General features: G+C 45.1%; 1 protein-coding gene across 1 annotated transcript in view; it reads right to left on the bottom strand.

The window, feature by feature from the left end:
- Positions 1-20,955, bottom strand: part of MED13 (mediator complex subunit 13) — a 1,760,496-nt gene that overhangs the window by 435,286 nt on the left and 1,304,255 nt on the right. The window contains exons 19-20 of the mRNA XM_069615091.1: positions 16,700-16,889; positions 15,808-16,267 (exon numbers count right to left, since the gene is read on the bottom strand). Of these exons, the coding sequence (XP_069471192.1) occupies positions 15,808-16,267; positions 16,700-16,889 (650 nt within the window). The remainder of the gene's footprint in view (positions 1-15,807; positions 16,268-16,699; positions 16,890-20,955) is intronic.

Raw genomic sequence — 20,955 nt, forward strand, 5'->3', positions numbered from 1 at the left:
AATGACAAAGTCTTTGCACAAGTTCTTAGGAGTCTTTGATGAAAAGAAGAATCAAATGTAGGGTCACAGGCCGATTAGAGAAGTTGCAAGCACTCTACAGTAAGAAGTAAGTTCTCTCAGACTTTTTACAGTACCTTAGAAATGAAAAAAAAGATGCAGCTGATAACTTTTGTTCCTGTGCAGCTATCGCTGTTCCTAAGCCTCAGACAAGAGAGAGGACATCGGGGGACTCCTACAATGCACTGGGACAGTCAAAACTCGCAACCAGCAAACTTTACTTTCAGTGGCTGTTCAGTGTTTCAGCTCCTCGCGTCTACCACAAATAGCAACGCTGCGGTTCCTGCCTGTCGAGATGGACTTTCCTTGCTTCTGGGGTCCTGCACTCTTTTGAGGGGGCTCCGGCTCGGTCACTCCTGCTTCGTGGGTGTCCAGAGGAACTTACAAAAGCTCTAGGCCAGCTTAAAAGCAACGCACATAATCTGGCATTCTTCTCCCTGGCTATACGGTTTCTAGCATATAGTCTGTATAGGAAATTCAACCAGCTCCGAGATAGATGTCAAGGTGGCTGGCTTTGGAGTCGATTGGTCTCACCAACTCAAGGGGAGAAGTCAGTGCAGGGGCTTCTCTGTCGATGCAAACTTGGCGTTTTGGCACTGCAGCAGGGCTTCACCGGGCAAACCAACTGTCCAGGAGTTGCAGCAGGCGTCCCCTTCATGTTCTTCTTCGGTTCCAAGCCAAAAGACTCCCCTTTTATTCAGTTCTCTCCCATTCATTCCAGCCTAGCTGTCAGTCACCCAGCAGGCTGACTGTCCTTGCCGGACAGTCAGCTGGCCAATCACCACAGAGTGCATTTGGGTCTCCTAAGAGACTAAGCACAGCGAGTTTCAGGCACCTCCCTCACTTCCTGCCTACCCCAGACACTCTGGAGGCAGAGGCGGGCTTGACTCGTGAATCCCGGCAAAGGCAAAATGAACAAAGACCAAACCTGGTTTGGCGCGCAGAGTAAATCTCAAGAAGGACCTTTCAACAAAGAAATTGATAAAGATGGCTCCCGTGGGTGCTTTACTGTGGCTGCGAACGCAGCCTGCGGTCAATACACACCACAGTAGTTCTAACAAAACCACTGCCACCAGCCATTCAGTGAGAAAAGGGTAACATAAAAATGTTACATGAGAAGCCAGACAAAGGGGATACTAGGTAACCCTTCCAGCACTCTATTATAAGATAGTGTGGGCTGGGTCTAGCAAGTTATAACGGAAAGTAAAGTGAATTTCACTTTACGCCTCTGGGAAATGGTAGTTTATCCCAGAGAAGGTAGTTAAACCTTTGGGAAATCTGGAAGACTCCCCTGTGTCACTGCACTGAAGGTGCTGTGTGACAATGTAAAAGATGATGCCTATGGAGTTTGTCAGACTCCACAACCAAAAGAACCAGTTTACAAAATCACATCAAAATACATGAGAGAGTGGGAAAAAGGGTCACACACTCTCCAGGTTAAAATAATCAAGTCCTCAAAATACAGCAAAGTTGCTGGGGGAATTAACACATTTATGAGAAGCTGAAACCAAACATCAGGACATCAAACTAAGGGAAATGGAAATGCAGCATGCTCTTGAAATCGAGATACTGTCTCTTGAAAATGTTTCTATCCCAGAGTCTTCTAGGTCTACCAGTCCAGAGAGACCTTGCATGCCCAAAAATGCAGTGAGTATATATGATGTGAAACTTGATATTTTCGATTGGTTGGGTGCTTCTGAATAGAACTATGGGATTCAGGGTTTCAAAAGGGAATCAGTTGATGCCTTGGCTTTTGTCTAGGCTCCCCCAGGTTGCAACTGATGCTGTAATGGAGGTGGGGGAACTTGAAAGATTGGAGTATGAAAATGTGAAGCTAGCTTTGATAGCTAGATTTGGAAAACATCTTCCCAGTATCATAAGAGGTTTAGGACTCTCAAAAAGACTGATGGTACCCCTTGGACAACCTGGGTGTGTGAATGTTTGAAAAAGCTAGATGGTTGGGTTAAGGGTTACAGAGTTACACTCCTTTGAAGGAATGAGAAATCCACGTATGTTTGAGTCTATTTTTGATGCCTCCTCTCCTGAGCTGAGGCAGCACTTGGATAACTCAAAAGAGATTGAGCCTAAGAAGCTATCAAACGCTGCTGACTTGTCGGTAGCCAACAGGGCTACGCAAGGATTCTGGGGCCACTCACAAAAAGGATGAGGGGAAGCAGCACAAGAAAGATGAAAGATGAAAGATAATTCTAAAACCTCCCGTCCAAAGGAGGGCCACAAACAGAAAAAGGGTAAATACCATGGGAAACCAGGTCAGTCTAGTGTAACCTCTGGTGCCAAACCAGAGGGAGGTCAATAGAAAACCCCATTCCAGAAAACATTTGGTAAATGTTATGCCTGTGGGTCTTGACCACGTGAAAGGGGATCCAAGATGCAAGGGTAAACCATCAGCGGTCCACACTGCCTCCTTAGCCTTCATCCCTGAGGGAGAAGTTCATATGGGAAGTGGAAACTCATCTATTGGCTGAGGATCCCATTGGAGTCATTTTTTTGGATTGTCGGATGCGGCTGTAGCTTACACAGCGTGGCGTACACAGTGCGACTTGACGATCGTAACGTGATCAGTGACCCGTGTAAGGTCCTTTACTCAGCTGCGGGACGCGAGAGCTGTGCTTCGGTGGTTACGCGTCTGGCTGGCTGAAAATATCCAGAAACCCGAAGCCCTGAGGGCGCTCTTGGAGCGCAGTGTCGGGTTGCCGGAGGAAGGGGGGGGGAGGGAAGGTGCGACCTTGAACAGTGCGGACCTTGGATCACAGACCTCGTAGATTAAGGTAAGGGCTTGCTTCCGGGTTCTGATGGTTTAGGACTGTGTACAGACCCGAAGCAGCCTGGAAGCGGGTTCCGACCAGTAGTAGTACTTTGGCCACTGTACTGCTACAGAGCATTTTCCTCCTCCCCCCACCTCCCCTTTTGTCCCCCTCCCCCATCTGCCTCCCCTCTTAATATAGCCATTATTGGTATCTAGTGGCGAGAGGTGGGTGTTACCATCTGGGGGGTGTAAGTGGATGCCTTAAAGAGACAGCCAGGACTGCTTACCTCACTCTGCCCTGTCCCCACTGTGGCTACTGGACCAGTACCAGCAAATTGCTGGTGACCATGCTGAAATATGGGGGGATTATAAGAATCCCTTAGGCAGGACTGAATAGAAAACTGAACTTAAATTGAACAAATCTGGGATTTTTTGACACGCAGGACAATATACACCAAAAAGACTGAGCCTGCACACCTGCAGAGTTGGTAGGTGTTGCAAGAACACCAGGAGACTGCAGGTCTAGTGTCTGATTCTGTTGTGGAACTGAAGCGGGTCCTGGCAAATTGAGCCCTTTGGACAGAATCTAGTAAGTCGAGATCGACAGCCTGTAGAAGGCGAACCGCCCAGGACATTTTACTGGCCTACCGTAAGGGGATAACTAATTGGTCGGTCCAAATGCAATCAGGAAAAGAGCGGAATCAGACCAAATACAATCTAAGAAGAGCTAAGGAGACGGCAAAAACCCAGAGCCCAGCCAACAAGGAGGGTGATATGGAAAAAACAAAGTCTAAAAAGAAATCTAAGAATACCATTCCCGCAAACCAAGGTGTGATTACCAAATTTTTCCCACAAAATCCACCCCTTGACAAACTCCACCACTATTGAGGAAACTATACCAGATAACTGCGAAAATGGCCCATTGAGCTCATCAAATTTAGAAGACATTGATAACAACTCTGTTCATGGCAAACAGCGATATTAATCACTGTGTTTAAAAAGGGAAATAGACTTGAACCAAACAACTATAGGTTGCTTTCAATGTTAGATGCCACGGGGAACATATTTGCCTCACTTTTGCTAAAAGAGCTCCAACTATGGGCAGAGGGTTCCGGTATATTGTCCAAATTTCAAAGTGGGTTTAGACAGGGATACTCTACCTCCCATAATATCATGGTTATGGATCTATTACGATCTAGAGCAAAGAGAGGGGGGCTGCCCCACTATGCCTTATATATAGACTTCACAGAAGCTTTCGATTCCATCCCTAGAAGCCGCTTGTGGCGGAAACTGAAACTAATGGGCTGCCCTGAAGGTTTGTTATATTATCTCAGACTTTAACATCAAGATAATTCAGTAAAACTGAAGTTAGACAAAGACGACCATACTAAAGCTAAAGTTTCCCAAAATAGGGGAGTAAAACAAGGCTGTGTCAACTTATACGTTTACGACATCCCAGAAGCAATACCTGCTGTAAATAACTGCCCCCCTAAAATTGGTAAAGCCATTTGTCCCGTATTAACGTATGCGGACGATTTGGCGATTTCACTACACCATTAGTGGGATACGTAGATCGGCGGCTGCCCTGTGGGAGTATGCAGATGTGAATGGCCTTCGTATCAATTTGGGGAAAACGAAGGTTGTGAGATATACAAATAAGAAAGCATCTTGTGTGCAGCTTACGGTAGGCTTAGTGAGCATCTCTTACGTTCCCCAATATCGATACCTGGGCATGGACTCTGAAGTCACTGGCGATTACAAACGCGTATCATTAGAGCAGCACAACTGACTGCCCTGTTCTATAGGTTTACTGTCAAGCAGGGCCGTTTTACTCTATGGGGCACTTGCCAACTTTACGTACAAGCCTTCTCTCTGGCCATAACATACGGGCTGGAAGCCCTTCTTGAGATTGACCTAAAGTGGCTGCAGTTGATTGAAGGGAGATTCTGGCGTTGTATTCTTGGCCTACCCCCCAGTATTCCAATGGCCATAATCAGGTTAGAGCTTGGCCTGATCTCTTTAAAGGCCTCTGTGTTTAAGAAGCAGGCCTCATATCTAAAAATGACTCGAGACACAAGCAATGGATTGCTAACAGCTGTCAACCAGGAAACGGCTAGCGAGAACTCTGTATGTACAACCATTAGTCAGATGGCTAAACTGTTTTATGAAATAGGTTTGCAATGTAGGGACGGTTGTTATTCAGGAGAGGCACAAAGGGCTTTGAGTAAACAAGTATATCTCTGGGATTGGTTAGAGAACTACAAACACCTAAGGAGTTTAAAAAGCTATCAATTTGTGCAGTACAGATTGGATGAGTTTAAGAAACCGCAGAGATATCTGAACATTTACCCATCAGCAAGACTTAGACCGTTTATTATATTGCTCAGATTGGAGCAATTACCCACTATTATGATCACGGGGAGAAAAGATAAGAATGCTGTCGAACTGCGAACATGCGGTCTATACAAAGCACAAGATCAGCTGGAGACGGCAAAGCACCTTTTGACTGAAAGCCTGGAAATGGCTAGTACATTCAATCTTCTCCTAGGTAGTTACGTTCATGATAACAAGTACATCAAGGACGACCTCTTTTGGCATCATTGTATTAACTCCAATAGTATGCGCCTGTTGACAGACCTATGTACCATCTGGCTGAGAGTTGAAGTTAGCCTGAGCATAACACTCTAAGATACTGATCAAGAAAATGTTATATTATATAGATAATTGAGAGTTGAACATATGATTATGTGTTTAAGGATTTTATGTTCTTTTCTATGACATTTGTTTTCTCTAGATTTGTATTTGCATCATGTATTATTTAGTTATTTCAAAGGTTTGTGTAAAGTTTATAATCTAAACTATATCACAATAAATAAATATTATTGGAGTCTCAGCCAGTGTTTCGTTTAGTGTGCCTAGGTCTGTGGGAACAGCAGGATTTGGATGTGTATAATTCTATACCAGAAAACACAAAAGAATATTACAAGGACAGTGTACATGTAATTGGTCAGGAAACACCTGCCATTAGAGACACTGGGGCCAGCATTACAGTGGTGGATGAAACCTTTTTCAAACCTGAGGATGTTGCTAAGATGTTGCTAAGGCACCCAAAGGCCTCCACTAAGCATGCTGGAGGCCCTATCCAGATGGTTCCAATACTACCAGCTCTCATCCAGTGCAACAAAATGACTAATACCACCTGTCAGTGTACAAAATCAGGTGCATGGGAGAGTCCTGCTGGGAAATGACTTAACTCTTGGAGTTCTATCAAGTATACCCAGGCCTCCCAATAAAAGGAAGCAGGAGCAGACTAGGAAGGCCAGAGAGCTCACCTTAAATGACTCCCGGTGGGGTGTTAGAGGAACCTTTAACGCTCTGTACACAGGAAGAGCCAACCTATATTTCCAGGAAGAAAGAGAAAGGGGAAACCCAAGGTCTCAGGAAACAAGAAAAGTAACACTCCTGTGCATCAAACCAGGACATCCACAAGAGGACAGTCCACAGTCGCACCTGAGACTCCTCCATCAGCTGAGGCCGAGTGTGAGGTTCAACCAGAAGATGGTAATCAGCTACTGATGACCGAGCTGGAAGAAGACCTTCCTCCTGTTGGAGATCTGGATCCTAAAGACCATCCTGAGCTGCAGACTTTGCTTGCAGAAGGTGGCCCCTGTAGGGCAGACTTCAGCAGAGGTCAAAGAGTGTCCTACTCTTGAAGGTCTTCGCAAACAGGCAGCTTCACAGCTGGAAGGGCAAGAGCCAGGGAAGCACAGGTTGTGCTGGGAGGATGGCCTTCTCTACAGTGAACCTATTGAGTCTACCTCAGGAGACTACAGAAGACGTGTAGTGCCTCAGGAGGGGACACCCCAGTTTCTACAGTTAAACCATGAGATTCCGTTAGCAGGTCACTTAAGCTTTAAGACGACCAAGGAAAGGATTGCTCTGTACTTCTACTGGCCCAAGATGCGGTCTGATGTAGATCAGTTCTGTAGAAGCAGTCCCACTGGTCAGACATCTGGCAAGAGTGGAGCCAAGAATGTAGCACCTTTGGTGCCGCTCCCGGTGGTGGGAGTCTCCTTTTAGAGGGTAGGAGCAGACATTGTTGGTCCCTTAGACCCTCCCACATCTTCAGGCAACCAATTTATATTGGTTGTGGTAGACCATGCTACCAGGTATCCTGAAGCCATACCTATGAGGACTGTAACTCAGGCAGTGGCTAAGGCCCCACTTTGTATTTTTAAAAGAGTAGGTTTACCTAAGGAGGTTATCTCAGACAGGGGGAACAATTGTATGTCCCACTACATGCAAGCCATGTGGAAAAACTGGAGTGACCTACAAGTTCTCAAGAGCCTACCATCCCCAAACCAATGGGTTGTTACAGCGGTTTAATCAAACTAAGAGTATGATAGGTGCTTTAGAAGAACCCCTTAGAAGAAAGTGGGAGCTTCTATTGCCATGCCTTCTCTTTGATTATAGAGAAGTCCCTCAAGAAGGGGTTGGATTCAGTCCCTTTGAGCTTCTCTATGGTCATCCGGTTAGAGGCCCATTGGCCCTAATCAAGGAGGGGTTGGAGAGTGCTCCTTCCCACCAGCCAGTGAGAGTCACTGACTAGTTGTTAGGTCTCCGGTGGAGAATAACACATGATGACAGAAGCTTCAGATAACTTTAAAGCAGGCCAGGCTCTAGTTAAACATTGGCATGACCAGAAGGTCAATATGGTTGGGTTTATTCAAGACCAGTTAGTGCTAGTTTTGGTACCTACAAGGCAGAGGGCCTTACAAGACAAATGGATTGACCCTTCAAGGTTGTGGGAAAACTTGGAGGTCAATTATTTGGTGGATTTAGGCAATCCTAAGGAAGCCCCCAGGGTCTTTCACACCAATCACCTAAACGCCTATGTCTCTAGACCAGAGCTGCCAGCTTTGCTTCTAGCCTCTGCTCAAGAGGAGCATGAGAGTATGCCTCTACCTGACCTCAGGGAAAAACCTTTAGATGGGAAGATAGGAGTTAATCTCTCTTCTGATCTGACACTGAAACAACAGGAGTGCAAAGCTCTGTTATTTCAGTTTGCCCCTCTGTTTTCTTAACACCATGAGATTCTCACTGGTGACTGTTTACCTGTCAAAAGCAGGGTTTACAGGATGTCAGACCATGTAAGAACCCCAGATAAAGGAAGAGGTCAAGAAGATGCATGATGTTGGAGTAATAGAGCCATCTATAAGTCCATGGGCTAGTCCAGTTGTACTAGTGCCAAAGGCAGCATCCAAGGAGTTGATATTCTGTGGGGATTATGGAGCTCTTAATGCAGTCACCACGACTGATGCCCATCCTTTACCTAGGTCAGATGAGCTGGTGGACAAACTTGGTTTAGCCAAGTACCTCAGTACATTTGACCTAAAATCAGGCTACTGGCAAATCGCTCTGACAGACTATGCCAAGGAGAAAACTGCATTTTCAACCCTAGGAGGCCTCTAACAGTTAAGGTTATGCCTTTTGGACTAAAGAATGCTCCTGCTACATTCCAAAGGATGTAGCATCATGTTCTGAATGGGATGGAGGACTTCTGCATGGCATACTTTGATGACATTGCAGTGTTCAGCCCTACTTGGAAGGAACATATTGACCACTTAGGATATGTATTGCGGGCTCTTCAACAGGCCATTCTGACCATAAAGTAAAGTAAGTTTCAAATTGGTCAGAGTAAAGTGGTCTGCCTTGGACATGAGGTAGGAGGAGGTTAAATACGGCCATTGCATAGCAAGGTACGAGTTGTACAGGACTGGGCCACCCCTACTACTCAAACCCGAGTGTGAGCCTTTTTAGGTCTCACAGGGTACTAAAGGAACTTCATTGAGAACTATGGGACCATAGCTTCTCCCTTGAATGTGATCTCAACCAAATTCCCCAAGAAGGTCAGGTGGAATGACAAGTGCACCAAAGCATTTGAAGGACTTAAGCAAGCCCTTTGTCAAGCTCCAGTCTTAAGAGCTCCTGACTACAACCAATCCTTTATTGTACAGACAGATGCTTCCAATACAGGTATAGGTGCAGTTATGGGTCAGCTGGATGAGAAAGGCATGGAACACCCAATCTGCTTCATCAGTAGAAAACTGAAGGACCCTGAAACAAGGTGGGCAACCATAGAAAGTGAATGTTTTGCTATTGTGTGGTCTTTGAAGAAGTTTAGACCATACTTGTATGTATCTACTTTTGTAATTCAAACAGACCACCAACCCTTGAGATGGTTAATGCAGATGAAAGGTGAACATCCCAATTGTTAAGATGGCCAATTGGCTTACAGGGGTTTGATTTTACCATAGAACATAGGTCAGGGTGTAATCACCAAAATGCTTGATTAGGTGTGGCTAAACTTCAGTGGCTTTCCAGTCCACCATGATAGGTTGGCCTCGCAAAAACCACCCCCAGGGTTGATCTTAGAAATTCATCCCGATAGGTGCCAACATGCAATAACGCATCGTAAGGGCACAGAAAATATACAGCAAAACATTCTTTAACCGAAATGAAAATACAGTAGGTTACAGGAAAGTAGTTTTGCTGGAATAGAGTTTTTGGATGATGAATTACCCAACTCTGGAAACGTACAGTTTAGAGTTACTAAAATAGGGGTTTGGTCCCAGCGATTGACTTAAGTATGGTGCAGACATCCATGTTCCTATAAAGTTGTTGGCAGTTTGATGCACGTACAGCTTCCGAAAAGGCATACACTTTCTAATATTTGTCAGCCACCCAATTGGCAATGTTCATCACATTCAAACTTTTCATGCATCTTTCTGTGAAAACTCAGGCTGCGTATTCAAGCAGCGAATCCCAGAATTATTCTTTCCAATCTGGTCATGGCTACTCCAAGCTCCCAACCCGTAGAAGAGACCATATGTATCACACAATTGTTTCCATACCTACCCATGTAAAACCAGCCCTCTTGAGGAGTCATACTGGTTGAAAGTTTAATCGGGACTTGCAAGGATTACATCTTTGTTCTTAGACCGCAAAGCGACTGCAATAGCTTGAAGTCTGCTAAAATGATACATATAGTTCCCAATCAGCTTGCAAGTTTCACTTTGGGGCATATGGACCAGAGTCTTAGGGACTTCCCAAGGACACTAGCAGACTTTCATTGCTAGTGGGCACCTTGCTAGGGAGCCATTGGGGAGAGAACGGTATGCAACAAAGAGTGGAGAAAGTAAAGTAAAGGGACCGAGTCACAGATTAAGACTATGGCCCAAATACTCAGCTTTATTTAGGTAGATCACAACTATAGAGTTAACAGTAAATATTCTTAGAAACCATTTTCTCTGTGTTACACACAATCTCGATTAAGGAACACAAACCAAGAAATAGCTGTGGCCAGTTGTGGCATTGCAGTAGACATCGCACAACTATTCAATTCTCATGTGGACAAATCAGTCAGCATTAAAGTTTTATTTCCAAACACTTTACTACCATCCAACTACCTGCGCCAGAACTCAATATTGTATACCTGGTACAATTGGTGTTGGCAATTCAACAATTCCTGCATACTGAGTTAGGTTTTATTTCCTCCCAAAGTCCTACTGGTATTAAGACTTTATTAAGCTATCCCAGTGGTTTGTAGATCTCCAACTCTTAGTATCAGTGTGTATTAACTTGGTAGCTTGGAAGAGTGGCAGAGCAGTCAGGCTTATTTTAAGAGGAAGATGTGAGCTGCAGCCAAGTACACTGAACCTTAGTTGGATATGCACACCAAAGAAACTCTTAAACATATAATTCATATAAAATTATAGATTATATACACAACAGAATCACTTTCAATACTTTAGACGTTAACACTAGAACACTTTGGAATACTTCAGAATACACTTCAAAGGGCACTTTCACTTTTGTTTGTTTGCGGTTACATTTTTAGCAACATTAGAAAGGGAAAAGAGAATGTTGTCGTATTACAGATTATTACAGGCACCCACAGAATTCAACCGTTCATACAGTAATGCATTCACTCTGCAAACACATAGTAAACTCACTTAAATGGAGAAAAAAGGTTAGTGTAACGTTAACCTGGTTCAAGGTTCTAGAGAGGGTTTCTTCGCCCAATAAGTCTTAAGTCCCAAAACGCAACCATATCTAAAGGCAGTTCAGAGAGGGCTCAAAGTCTTGACAAGCAGTAGAATACGAGTTTATGTACATTTTTCCAGTCTACTGTTATAGAAGCAGCACGTTAACTAACAGGGAGACCTTCAAAAGGGCTTGCGGAAGAGATGAGCAGCGGCATGAGTCAGAGGTAAGAGGGGGTGACCCTGGACACCTCTAGGTGCACTCCAATGCTCTGGAGCGACTTCTCGGAATCAGGTAAGCAATACCTTTCTCCCCACAGTACCCTTTGTTTACGAAGAAAATGTTTATGCACAATGCTCTGCCATGTTGCAGCACTGGAACCAACCTTCAGAGTCCTTGTTCAGATTACTGAAGATAGGACAATGGACGGGGTCGCTGTTGGGGAGAATTCTAATTTCTGTGCCAATTCCCTTCAACCTTAGAGACCCTGAACTCTTGCTTGTCTTAAGGACTTGTTAATGTTAACCATGGAGTGAGAGACCTTTCTCACTCATGTGTTTTTGCCCGATTGGATTGTGTTTTCACTGTTTTTGGAGTCTGATTAACTCCATAGGCATCTGCTTGTTGTAGGTCGACAGCACCTTCAGTGCAGTGTCACAGAGAAATCCCTTTAGAGATCTCATAAGGTTTAACTACCTTTTCTTGTGTGAACTACAGTTCCCAAGAACAGTAAAGTGAAGTGAAATTGAGTTGTCTGACCTTTTCTCTTTGTAGGTCCAGCACACACCATCTTATGTGGAGTGCTGAGGGGTTACCTAGTAGCCCTTTAGCCTACATTTTTATTTAACATTTCTATGTTACCCTCACTACTTTAAATGGCTTGTGTCAGTGGTTCACTTTTTCCTACCATTGTGCTTTTTTACTGCAGGCTGAACCCTCAGCTGCAGTACAGCACCCATGGGTGAACATTTTTGTGAAAATGGCCCAGTCTTTTTTTCTGCCATTTTCTGTTTGAGGCCTTTCTTGGGTTTTACTCTGTGTCGAGACAGGTTTGAGCCCTTTGTCTTGCCTTTGGCAGGCTTCAGCCCTGAACCCTGAAGCTCACACCTGGCTCCAGTGTGCCTGGAAGGACAGGATGTGAGTAAGGGTCCTGAAACTCCCAAGTCTTTTGTCTCTAGGAATGCCTCAATGCAACTAGTTCCGATTGGCTGTCCTTTTAGGACAGCCACCCTGCTGTGCGATTGACAGCCTAGGCTGTACATTAATGGAAGAAACCTGCTTAAAACCTACAGGCAGAGTCGACCACTGGGAGAAACAACCGATGAAACCGTGAACGAAACTTGCTGCAGCCCCCTGGACCCTTCAATTTCCCGGTGAAGCCCTGCTGCTGTGCTGAAACTCCCTTTTCACCTTGATCGAGAAACTCCGGACGGAACGACTTCTCCCCTTGGGTTAGTGGGACCAACTAACCCAGAGACGAACTCCACTGCTCCACCATCCCAGACTTTCTTGCCTCTCTGTTGCTTCGGAAGCACAATGCCAGGTGTCGAGTGCCCCATCGTCGAGTGCAACGTCTGCCGCAGAATGAATCCGGCTAGAAGATCCAGGGGCCTCCAGAAGCAGAGTCCCCTCACCAGAGTGCAGGATAAAGGGAGCAAAGAGTCCAACCAGTGGCCAAGATCTGCAACAGTGCTGTTTGCTAAGCGCTGAAACCGCAAAATTCTGCTGAACCGAAAAGCGCCCTTAGCTGCTGACCTCGCAAGTACTGCTGCAGGAGCCCTTCAGATGTCCTCCCTCTTGTCCCCACGACTGAGGATCAGGAACAAGGGTCTGCACCACTGTAGCAATACAGAATCCAGCTTGACCACTCTTCTTCAAACCATAGGTTCCGTTTAGTCTTGGGGTACTTTATTGCCTTTTAGCCGCACTCTTCTCAGTTGAGAATTGCACTGGCTTACCTTTTAGAGTTTTCAACTCACTTCTCACAGGCTTAACACAGCTTGTGCCCCTACAAGTGATTTTTATAAAAACTCTTCGTTTGTGTAAGACTTTGATCTAAGAAGTACATCAGATCCATAGACTGGTTCAAATAATTGGCTGTCCCGGATCCCTGAAGACTTTGCTAGTCTATTGACTTTGATACCGTTTGTCCCTCATAGGTGGTAGCTTGTTGTATACCGTTACTGCTGGGAAAGGTTTATCTAGATTTCAATGTAAGATTTTGTTGTCCTCAGATACTGAGAAACTGTCTTTCCTTTTTCCTTCCCCAACCTTTCCTTTCTACAACCTCAGAATCTGCAAAGTTTACTAGTGTGATATATGCCATTACTGTCCTTGTGATTGAAGTCACCTCAGGGTGTAGGAATTGTACAAGAATCAGAGCCAAAGTTTATCCACCAACTTGTTTTGATTCTGAAAAGTAATTTTAAAGCCCATTTACATGGCTACAAAAAACTACCTTTTTAAAGAATGCTCATTTAAAAAAAAAAAATTATATTAAATAACAGAAACCTTGGCTACTTGTATTTACGGATGTCATTTGAACAGCTCTGCAGCACACATGTATCCCTCTTGAGATAGGCCTGGCTGCCCAGTCACACTACTAACTTGTGTAGTACAGACCTTCACCAAAAGGTGGGTTACCCAGGACCAAGCCGATAAGGGTTGTGTTGTCTCACACAGTGTGACTGCATCAATTCTTACACAACAGTCTCTGAGCAACAGTTTCGAGGGAGGACCTGGGGCACGACTTTAACTTCTTGGTTCACTCTGTGGTTTTGGTGTCTTTTCTGCAGCACCAGAGCATACGGATCGCCCAGTCAATCTTCGCTTCCTACAGTCCCACACTGATTGGAGGGGGGGGGGGGGGGAATCTCTGGAGTGTCCTTAAGTCAGCAAACAGTTGAACAAATTTGACCTTTCCACAACGATGCACTCCAAATGGGCAGCGGGTCTCCTGGTAGTGGGGTTCTGTAGCTCTGGAAACTCCTAGGACCTCAGGATATGGCTCAATTTAAACTTCGTCTTGAGACTAGTTGTTCGTACCAGCCAAAGGGAAGGAGGAGTCTTCTTCGTAGCTCTTCTGTTGGACAGAAAAGGGGGTCAGGATAGCAGTGGTCGCTTCATAGTGTTGCAAAGGGTCTGCAGGCATCTCTGGTCGTGGTCTTGCTCGGTTACTTCAGCGTCAAGTGGTCGACTTGCTTTTCGCTCCAGAAGCCTCACCTTTTATACATTTCCAGCATACACTCATCTGCAATCTCTTAGCATTTTACAGAAAGGGGCGTTTGGCTGTCAAATCAGGACAGCCAAACCCCCTGTGGGTGCTGGTTCTATTCAGGCACTCCTCCCCCCCCCACCTTCCTACCTGCCCAGACATTCTTGAGCCTAGGCAGGGAACACACACACACACACACACACACACACACACACACACACACCTCCCCCTCCCAGAATGGTAGATGGGATAATAAAGAACAACCACGCTAGTAATGGCGAGGAAAAGGGAGGCACCAAGTTGGTACTTGGGTGCCCCTATTGTGCAGTACCGGGATAATGGACATAGCCTGCAGTATAAAACGACACAAAAGTTGGTAGAACACGACCACTGCTAGGACTGTCTATGACTAAAAAGTCCACTGAAGGGAGTGTGGGCCAATCTCAGACTAGAGAGTTTTGGGAGGAATACTTCCTTAAGAATTGTAGTTACTCGAAGAACGGAATCTTAAAGGGGGACCTTAAGAGTCCCCAGCAACACTGCCCATAAGGAGCAGTGCGCTGCAGACGTAAAAACACAGATGTGTTTAAGCGCTACGGTGCAGACTACATAGTACAGATAGAATGCAAAGCATAAAGTTCCAAAAGACAGAGCCCACAAGAATGAATGAGTGAAAAAAGGCTACATTCATTCACGATTGAAAGAAAAAGGTCCAGAAGTCCAGCCAAAGTGCTGGGGTCTCAATAGGAGAGAGGCTTAAGCATAAAAAATGATACATCTCCCTAGCACTGAGCATTTTTAATTTGCAGGAAAACGTTTATATTGCTAGCTTTTTTCATTTTGAATCAATGTTCAATGTAACGAAAGGCTAATTTATAACATGCCTTACATTTTACAAAAACATGACTATTTTTTCTCATTTTCCTTACTGTAAAACTCAGCTTTGAATCTGCATTTGCAAAATATAGTATTCAATTTCTATTTCTAATTTTAATTTGATGTATTTTATGTATGAGCATATGTGTCCTTATTTTCATAAAGTCATGCCTTGGACCAAACCTCAAAGCACTAGAGAGGCACAATTGTTAACACCCAATGAAACTAGTACTCATTGTATAGACTTCCTGGGTTAAAGATAAAGTACCTCTAACTCCCCTCTTCCAATAACCCCTAGCAGGGATATCTTTACTATGAAATGAACATATTTATGTTGAACCAAATTGTATTATGCTTACAAAGCATGGTCATACATTAACTTACGTCCAAAAAAATCAATGTTATGCAATCCACCAATATGGGCTAAAAGAAAACCATTTAAAATGGATCACGGGAACTGAGCTTGTGCTTTTTTATCTTCAAGGCTGGTAAGAACTCCAATCTTCTACATACATCTGGAGGTGCCTGAAAAAAACCTGAAATCTAAATCTAGGAATGCTAAGAGGACACGATCACATAGGAATAGCTAATTTTGTTGATCGTCTGATCATTTGAGTCAATTATCAATGGAAAGCATGCTAAACTCAGATGGGATAATTAGCGACCACTCCACAATTAAGGTATGGGTATTTTGTGCAGTTTGTTAGAGGAACATTACCATATTACATTAAGAAAGGCACAGACAAAACATACACATTTTAATTCCTGAATCGGATCTAAAGACAACCTTTGTTCTAAAACATTACATTTCGAACTGGGAGAGAACACATTAAGAAAAAACTATTACCTTTCAGAGATTTCTGCTTGTTGTATAGAGGCAGCAGCTGCTGCAGCAGCAGCCGCGGAGGCTTCTGCTGGAGTACATGCTGCTTGAAGACTTTGTTGCTGCTGTGGTGTTTGCCCTGCTTGTTGTCCAACCTGCCCGTTCTGAACTGCATTAACCTGTGCAGGCATGGAATTGGAGGAGCCATTGTTCATGTTAACAAAAGGTGGAAATGAAGTCGGTTTGCTTGATAATCCACCAGCTAAGATTGTGGAGGTGGAAGTACTTGAAGAAACGGATGACATGGCACCACTCGACCCAAATGTCACCGAGTTGTTCAACGTCACACAAGTCGATGCCGGAGTGCTTGAATTTGCTGTGCTACTGGTTTGTGACTGAGTGGGCGTGGACTGGCACATAGGGGAGGCTATATTTGGCTGCGAAAGTAAGGAACTGTCCAAAGGTTGAGAAGCAAGATAAGGACCTTAAACAAAAATAACACCATATTAAATAAAACATCATTTTTAGATCTTATTTACAATGCAATTACAGAATGACTGCGAAATAAAAAATAACAGATTTTCATTGTACATGTGCATAAAAAATGCATTTTATGGGAGTCTAACAGTGTTTGCAATTAGTAAAGGCCAATGACAAATGTGCATTCATATGTAATCAGTAGAGGCAGTATTAAGACCATTTTTAATCCATACTAGCTAAAATGTTACTTTACAGACAGCCTAAATATTTTAGAAGTGATGGTTTGAATTATGTACTCCAATTGAGGTCTACCAATGTGCATGGATATTGAGAATCTTGTTCCGTTGAGTGAAATGCAAGATCCGGTGTGTGCTTAAAGCATCCAGAATAAAAAGTACACATGTAAATGTGCAGCATAATTTACAAAAATACATACCCAGATCATATCTGCAAACCTGTGCATAAACCCGGAGCTTAGAAAAGGCTTCATTGTTAACTTCTGTGGTCTGCATGAACCAATCAGTGACAGGATTTTCAGAGAGGCGCTTTGCTGCTGTCGATTCAACTCTCATTATGCCATCAGAAAGCAGTTTTGATATTGGTCTATGTTGGCCAAGTCTACAAGACTATACAAAAATGAACCCATTTAGCACTAAACACACTCAAATAGCAGCAGAGCAAACAAAACTGTATAAAACCTGTATTTCAGTTATATAAATGTATAAAATACATTACAAAAATTGCATGACATGAATTATACTGCAGGCTTCTTTCCATAATTCAGTTTATCCAGCCAAGACAATTGAGAAGTACCATTTCAGCAAGCACCAGCAAAATGCACCAACAAAAAAAAATGTCTTATGATACTTAACATTTCAGAAGAACAAGGCTTTTGACAATTAATGTAGGCAGGTTTCCTGAAAAAGACTAAACTTCAGGTATAGTGTCTTATTAACCTGAAATGTGCAGGATGTATATTTATACTGTATTCAATGTATTAAGCATGCATGTGCTATCTTTAATCAGCTGCATATACAATTTGCAGATGGCCATGTTAGATGGATTTCTAGAGGAGGCCACCCTAGTTATAGTGAACAGGGAACTCAGAAATCTTCCAAAACTCAATCAAGGTAAATGTAGAGAGCAGTCAAGGCTATTCTCAAGAGAGTAAGTGGGGTCAGGGGCCTCAATGAGTCCACAAAACAATTCTATTTAGACAGGCATGTATAAGGAACTAGTTACTTATATGTAACTAGTGTTCTCTAGCCTGGGTCTTTCATGGAGTCACATGCTCATGAATATTCCCCATCGTCAGGCTCGGAATCCCAGGTAAATGAAAGCAATTTAGCTTTAAACTTAAACTGCTTGTCTCTATAGCCTATCAGTGTCCTTTGGGCCATAATGCCCCCAACCAATGGCACTCGTCATCCTAAGCTCCACCATTGGTAGCCATCTGCCGATTTGGTAGCTGTTAGGAAAGACTGTATATAATAACCCTCTGGGAGAATACACCAGCCTTGTCCTCTTGGCAATAAAAAACAACTATTGGTATAGGTCTGTACTACACAAGATGGTAGAGTAACTGAGCAGCCAGACTTCTCTCAAGATGGGTAAATGTGAGCTGTAGAGATGCAACAGAGATTCACGACAAGTATTCAAATACCACTTATACTCAAGGTTCTCCAGCATGGGGTCTGGCATGGATTCACATGCTCATGAATAAAGAATACATAGCAGTACACACATGCACAACCACGGGAGGTGGCAAGGCTCAACATTAAGCATCTCTTACCTCCTCACCAGGCTCACCTTCAAGCTAACAAGTTGTGCAGCACTGCTTGGCAGACTCTGGACTCCTCCCTGGAATCCCTGTCGATGCAGTAGAATCTCGTGAAGGTGTGAGTAGACCTTCACGTAGCAGCCATGCAAATGTCCAGCAGGGGCACACCAGACAGGAACGCCGTAGTTGCAGCGATCGCTCTGGTCGAATGGGCTCTCGGACGTCCAGGCAACAGTCAGTTCGCCAACCGGTGACAATGGGTGATGCAGCCGGTGAGCCACCTGGAAATGGAAGCCTTGGAGATGGCCTTACCATGGTTCCCAGGCCAAAGTTCACGAAAGGATGCAACGTCTTCTGGAAACTTTGTGCAATCCATGTAGAACTTCAGCGCTCTAGCCACATCCAGCGAGTGCAAAGTCCTCTCGGCCGGCGACAAAGGCGTAGGAAAAAACACAGGCAACACCAAGGGCTTGTTTATATTAAAGTCCGAAGGCACCCTGGGCATGAAGGAGGGGTGCGTCCGCAGCACCACCCTTGTGTCATGAAAAGTCAAATAAGGTGGTTTACGGGACAGGGCCTGATTCTCACCCACTCGTCGTGCAGATGTGATGGCCAGACAAGAACTTCTGTAGAACTGTCTGCATAGGTTTGAATGGAGAGCCCATGAGCCTAGTCAGCACCACATTGAGTTCCCACGCCGGGGCTGGAGCCCTCACTGGCGGAAACTAAAACAGTCCCTTGACAAATTCCTTAAGCAGACGGTGTGACCACAATGACGACCGTCCCGGAGATCTGGTGAAGTGTGAGATAGCCGCCAGATTAACTTTGATGGAAGCATGGGCCAGTACTGCTTTGGCCAATGACAGCAAATACGGTAGCACCTGCGGAGCCGTGACTCGCAGAGGGTTGATCTTCAGTGCACGGCAGCAAACGGCACACTCTTCCATTTATGTCCGTAGCACTGTAGAGTAGACAAAGCTCTGGCCTTGGCAAGCACCTCCTTGCAATCCGCTGGGAGGTCATAACCCCTGAATGCTAACACTGCAGGAGCCAGGTCTGAAGATTCAGCGATCCTCGGTCATGGTGCAGAATTGCGCCTCCTTTTCAGGCTAGAAGATCTGCGACCACCGGAAGCTTGACTGGAGGGGACAATGACATGTCGAGAACGTGCGGGTACCAGATCTGCCTCGGCGACGCCGGTGTGACGAGGATCAGCCTGCACCGGGACCGGCTGACTTGATTGACTAGTCGAAGGAGGAACAGAGGAAACACATACAGAAACAGGATGTCCCAGGGGATTGAGAATGTGTCCTCCGTTGCAAATAGATCGATCTTGGGATTGCCCCATCTGTTGAACAGGCGATCCACTTGGTCCTGCCAAAACTCCCACTCGTGGCAAGAGCGCAGCTCCCTGCTGACCGAGTCGGCAACTGTGTTCTTCCCGTGAACACACGCACCACCTTGCCCTTGAGGGACGGAAGGAAAGACTTGAGGGCCCAAAACACTGCCCACATCTCCAACACGATGTTCAATGTTTTCTCCTCCGCTAGCCACAGGCCTCTTGCGTGAAGACTTCCGGTGTGGGCTCCCCACCCTTCCAGGGAGTAGTCTGTCGGGACCGTCTCCTGGTGCGGTGGGGTTTGGAAATCCACACCTCTGGACAGATGCGCGTGAACTTCCCACCACTGTATAGCTCGACGGAAACTCGAGTGTGATCTTGTCCTCGAAGCTTCCAGACACTTGTATCCAATGGGTGTCTAGGAACTCCTGTAGGGGACGCATCAGTAGCCTGCATGGCCAAATGAGGCAGATGCACGACAGCATGCCGAGCAGAGACTTGATGGACCTCACCATGCCAATATTAAAGGCCAACAGCCGTTATACCTTGCCCAAGATGGCCACTATCCTCTCCTCCGACAGAGACGCCAGGCACGACACTGTGTTCAGTCGGGATCCCAGAAACAGCACGTCCTCCGTTGGAGTCAAGCAGGACTTTGCAACGTTCACAGAGAACCCCCGATACGTCAGTAGGTGAATGGTCCTCACCTTGTGGTCGACAGCGATCTCCCGGATGAGCCAGTCGTCCGGATAAGGGTAGACGTGAATCACCTGTAGTCGCAGCTGCGCCGCCACTGGCGCCAGGCACTTGGTGAAGACCCTTTGGCGCCGACTTCAAACCGAAGTGAAGGGCCTTGAATTGGTAGCGCTTCCCCTGAACCACGAAGAGCAGGAACTTGCAGTGCCCTTGTGAATGGGGATTTGGAAGTATGCATCCTCTAAATCCAGCGACGACAGGCAGTCCCCCTCTTCCAGCTGTCTGAGCACATGCTGAAGAGGGACCATCTGGAACTTTTGGGACTTGATGTATTTGTTTAGTCGACGAAGGTCGAGGATGAGCCTCCAGCCACAGGTCTTTTTAAAGAAATATATTTTTATTAATTTTACACTCATCATTAACAGTTAACATTGATTCCCTCCTCTCCCCTTCCCCCCAGGAAAGTCCCTCTTCAATTTATCTGCATTTCAAGATAGCTCCATCCTCCCTTAGTTGAATAAGTCCAGTATCCTCCTTTTGTGCGGACACCATTGTTCCATATAATCTCCTTGTATGATTTCCAGGACTGTACCCCAGTCCTTTCTAAATTTCGGGTATTCCCCTTGGACATTGTACGTCATGCGTTCCATAGCTAAGTGTGACCAGACTTGTCGTATCCAGTCAACTGCCATTGGTGGATGTTTCCGTTCCCATTTTTGGGGCTATTTCCAGCCATGCCCCTATCAGTAGCCCCATAAAATTGAGTTTGTTTCTTGGTTATATTTTTATCTTTAGGGTCCCATAGCCCACATAGCCACACTTCTTCCCCATATCTGGTAACAACATCTGCATTTGTGCCTTGACATCTGTCCAATAT

Source organism: Ambystoma mexicanum, chromosome 9 (assembly GCF_040938575.1).
Source record: "Ambystoma mexicanum isolate Mex_15411 chromosome 9, UKY_AmexF1_1, whole genome shotgun sequence".
Lineage (NCBI taxonomy): Eukaryota > Metazoa > Chordata > Amphibia > Caudata > Ambystomatidae > Ambystoma > Ambystoma mexicanum.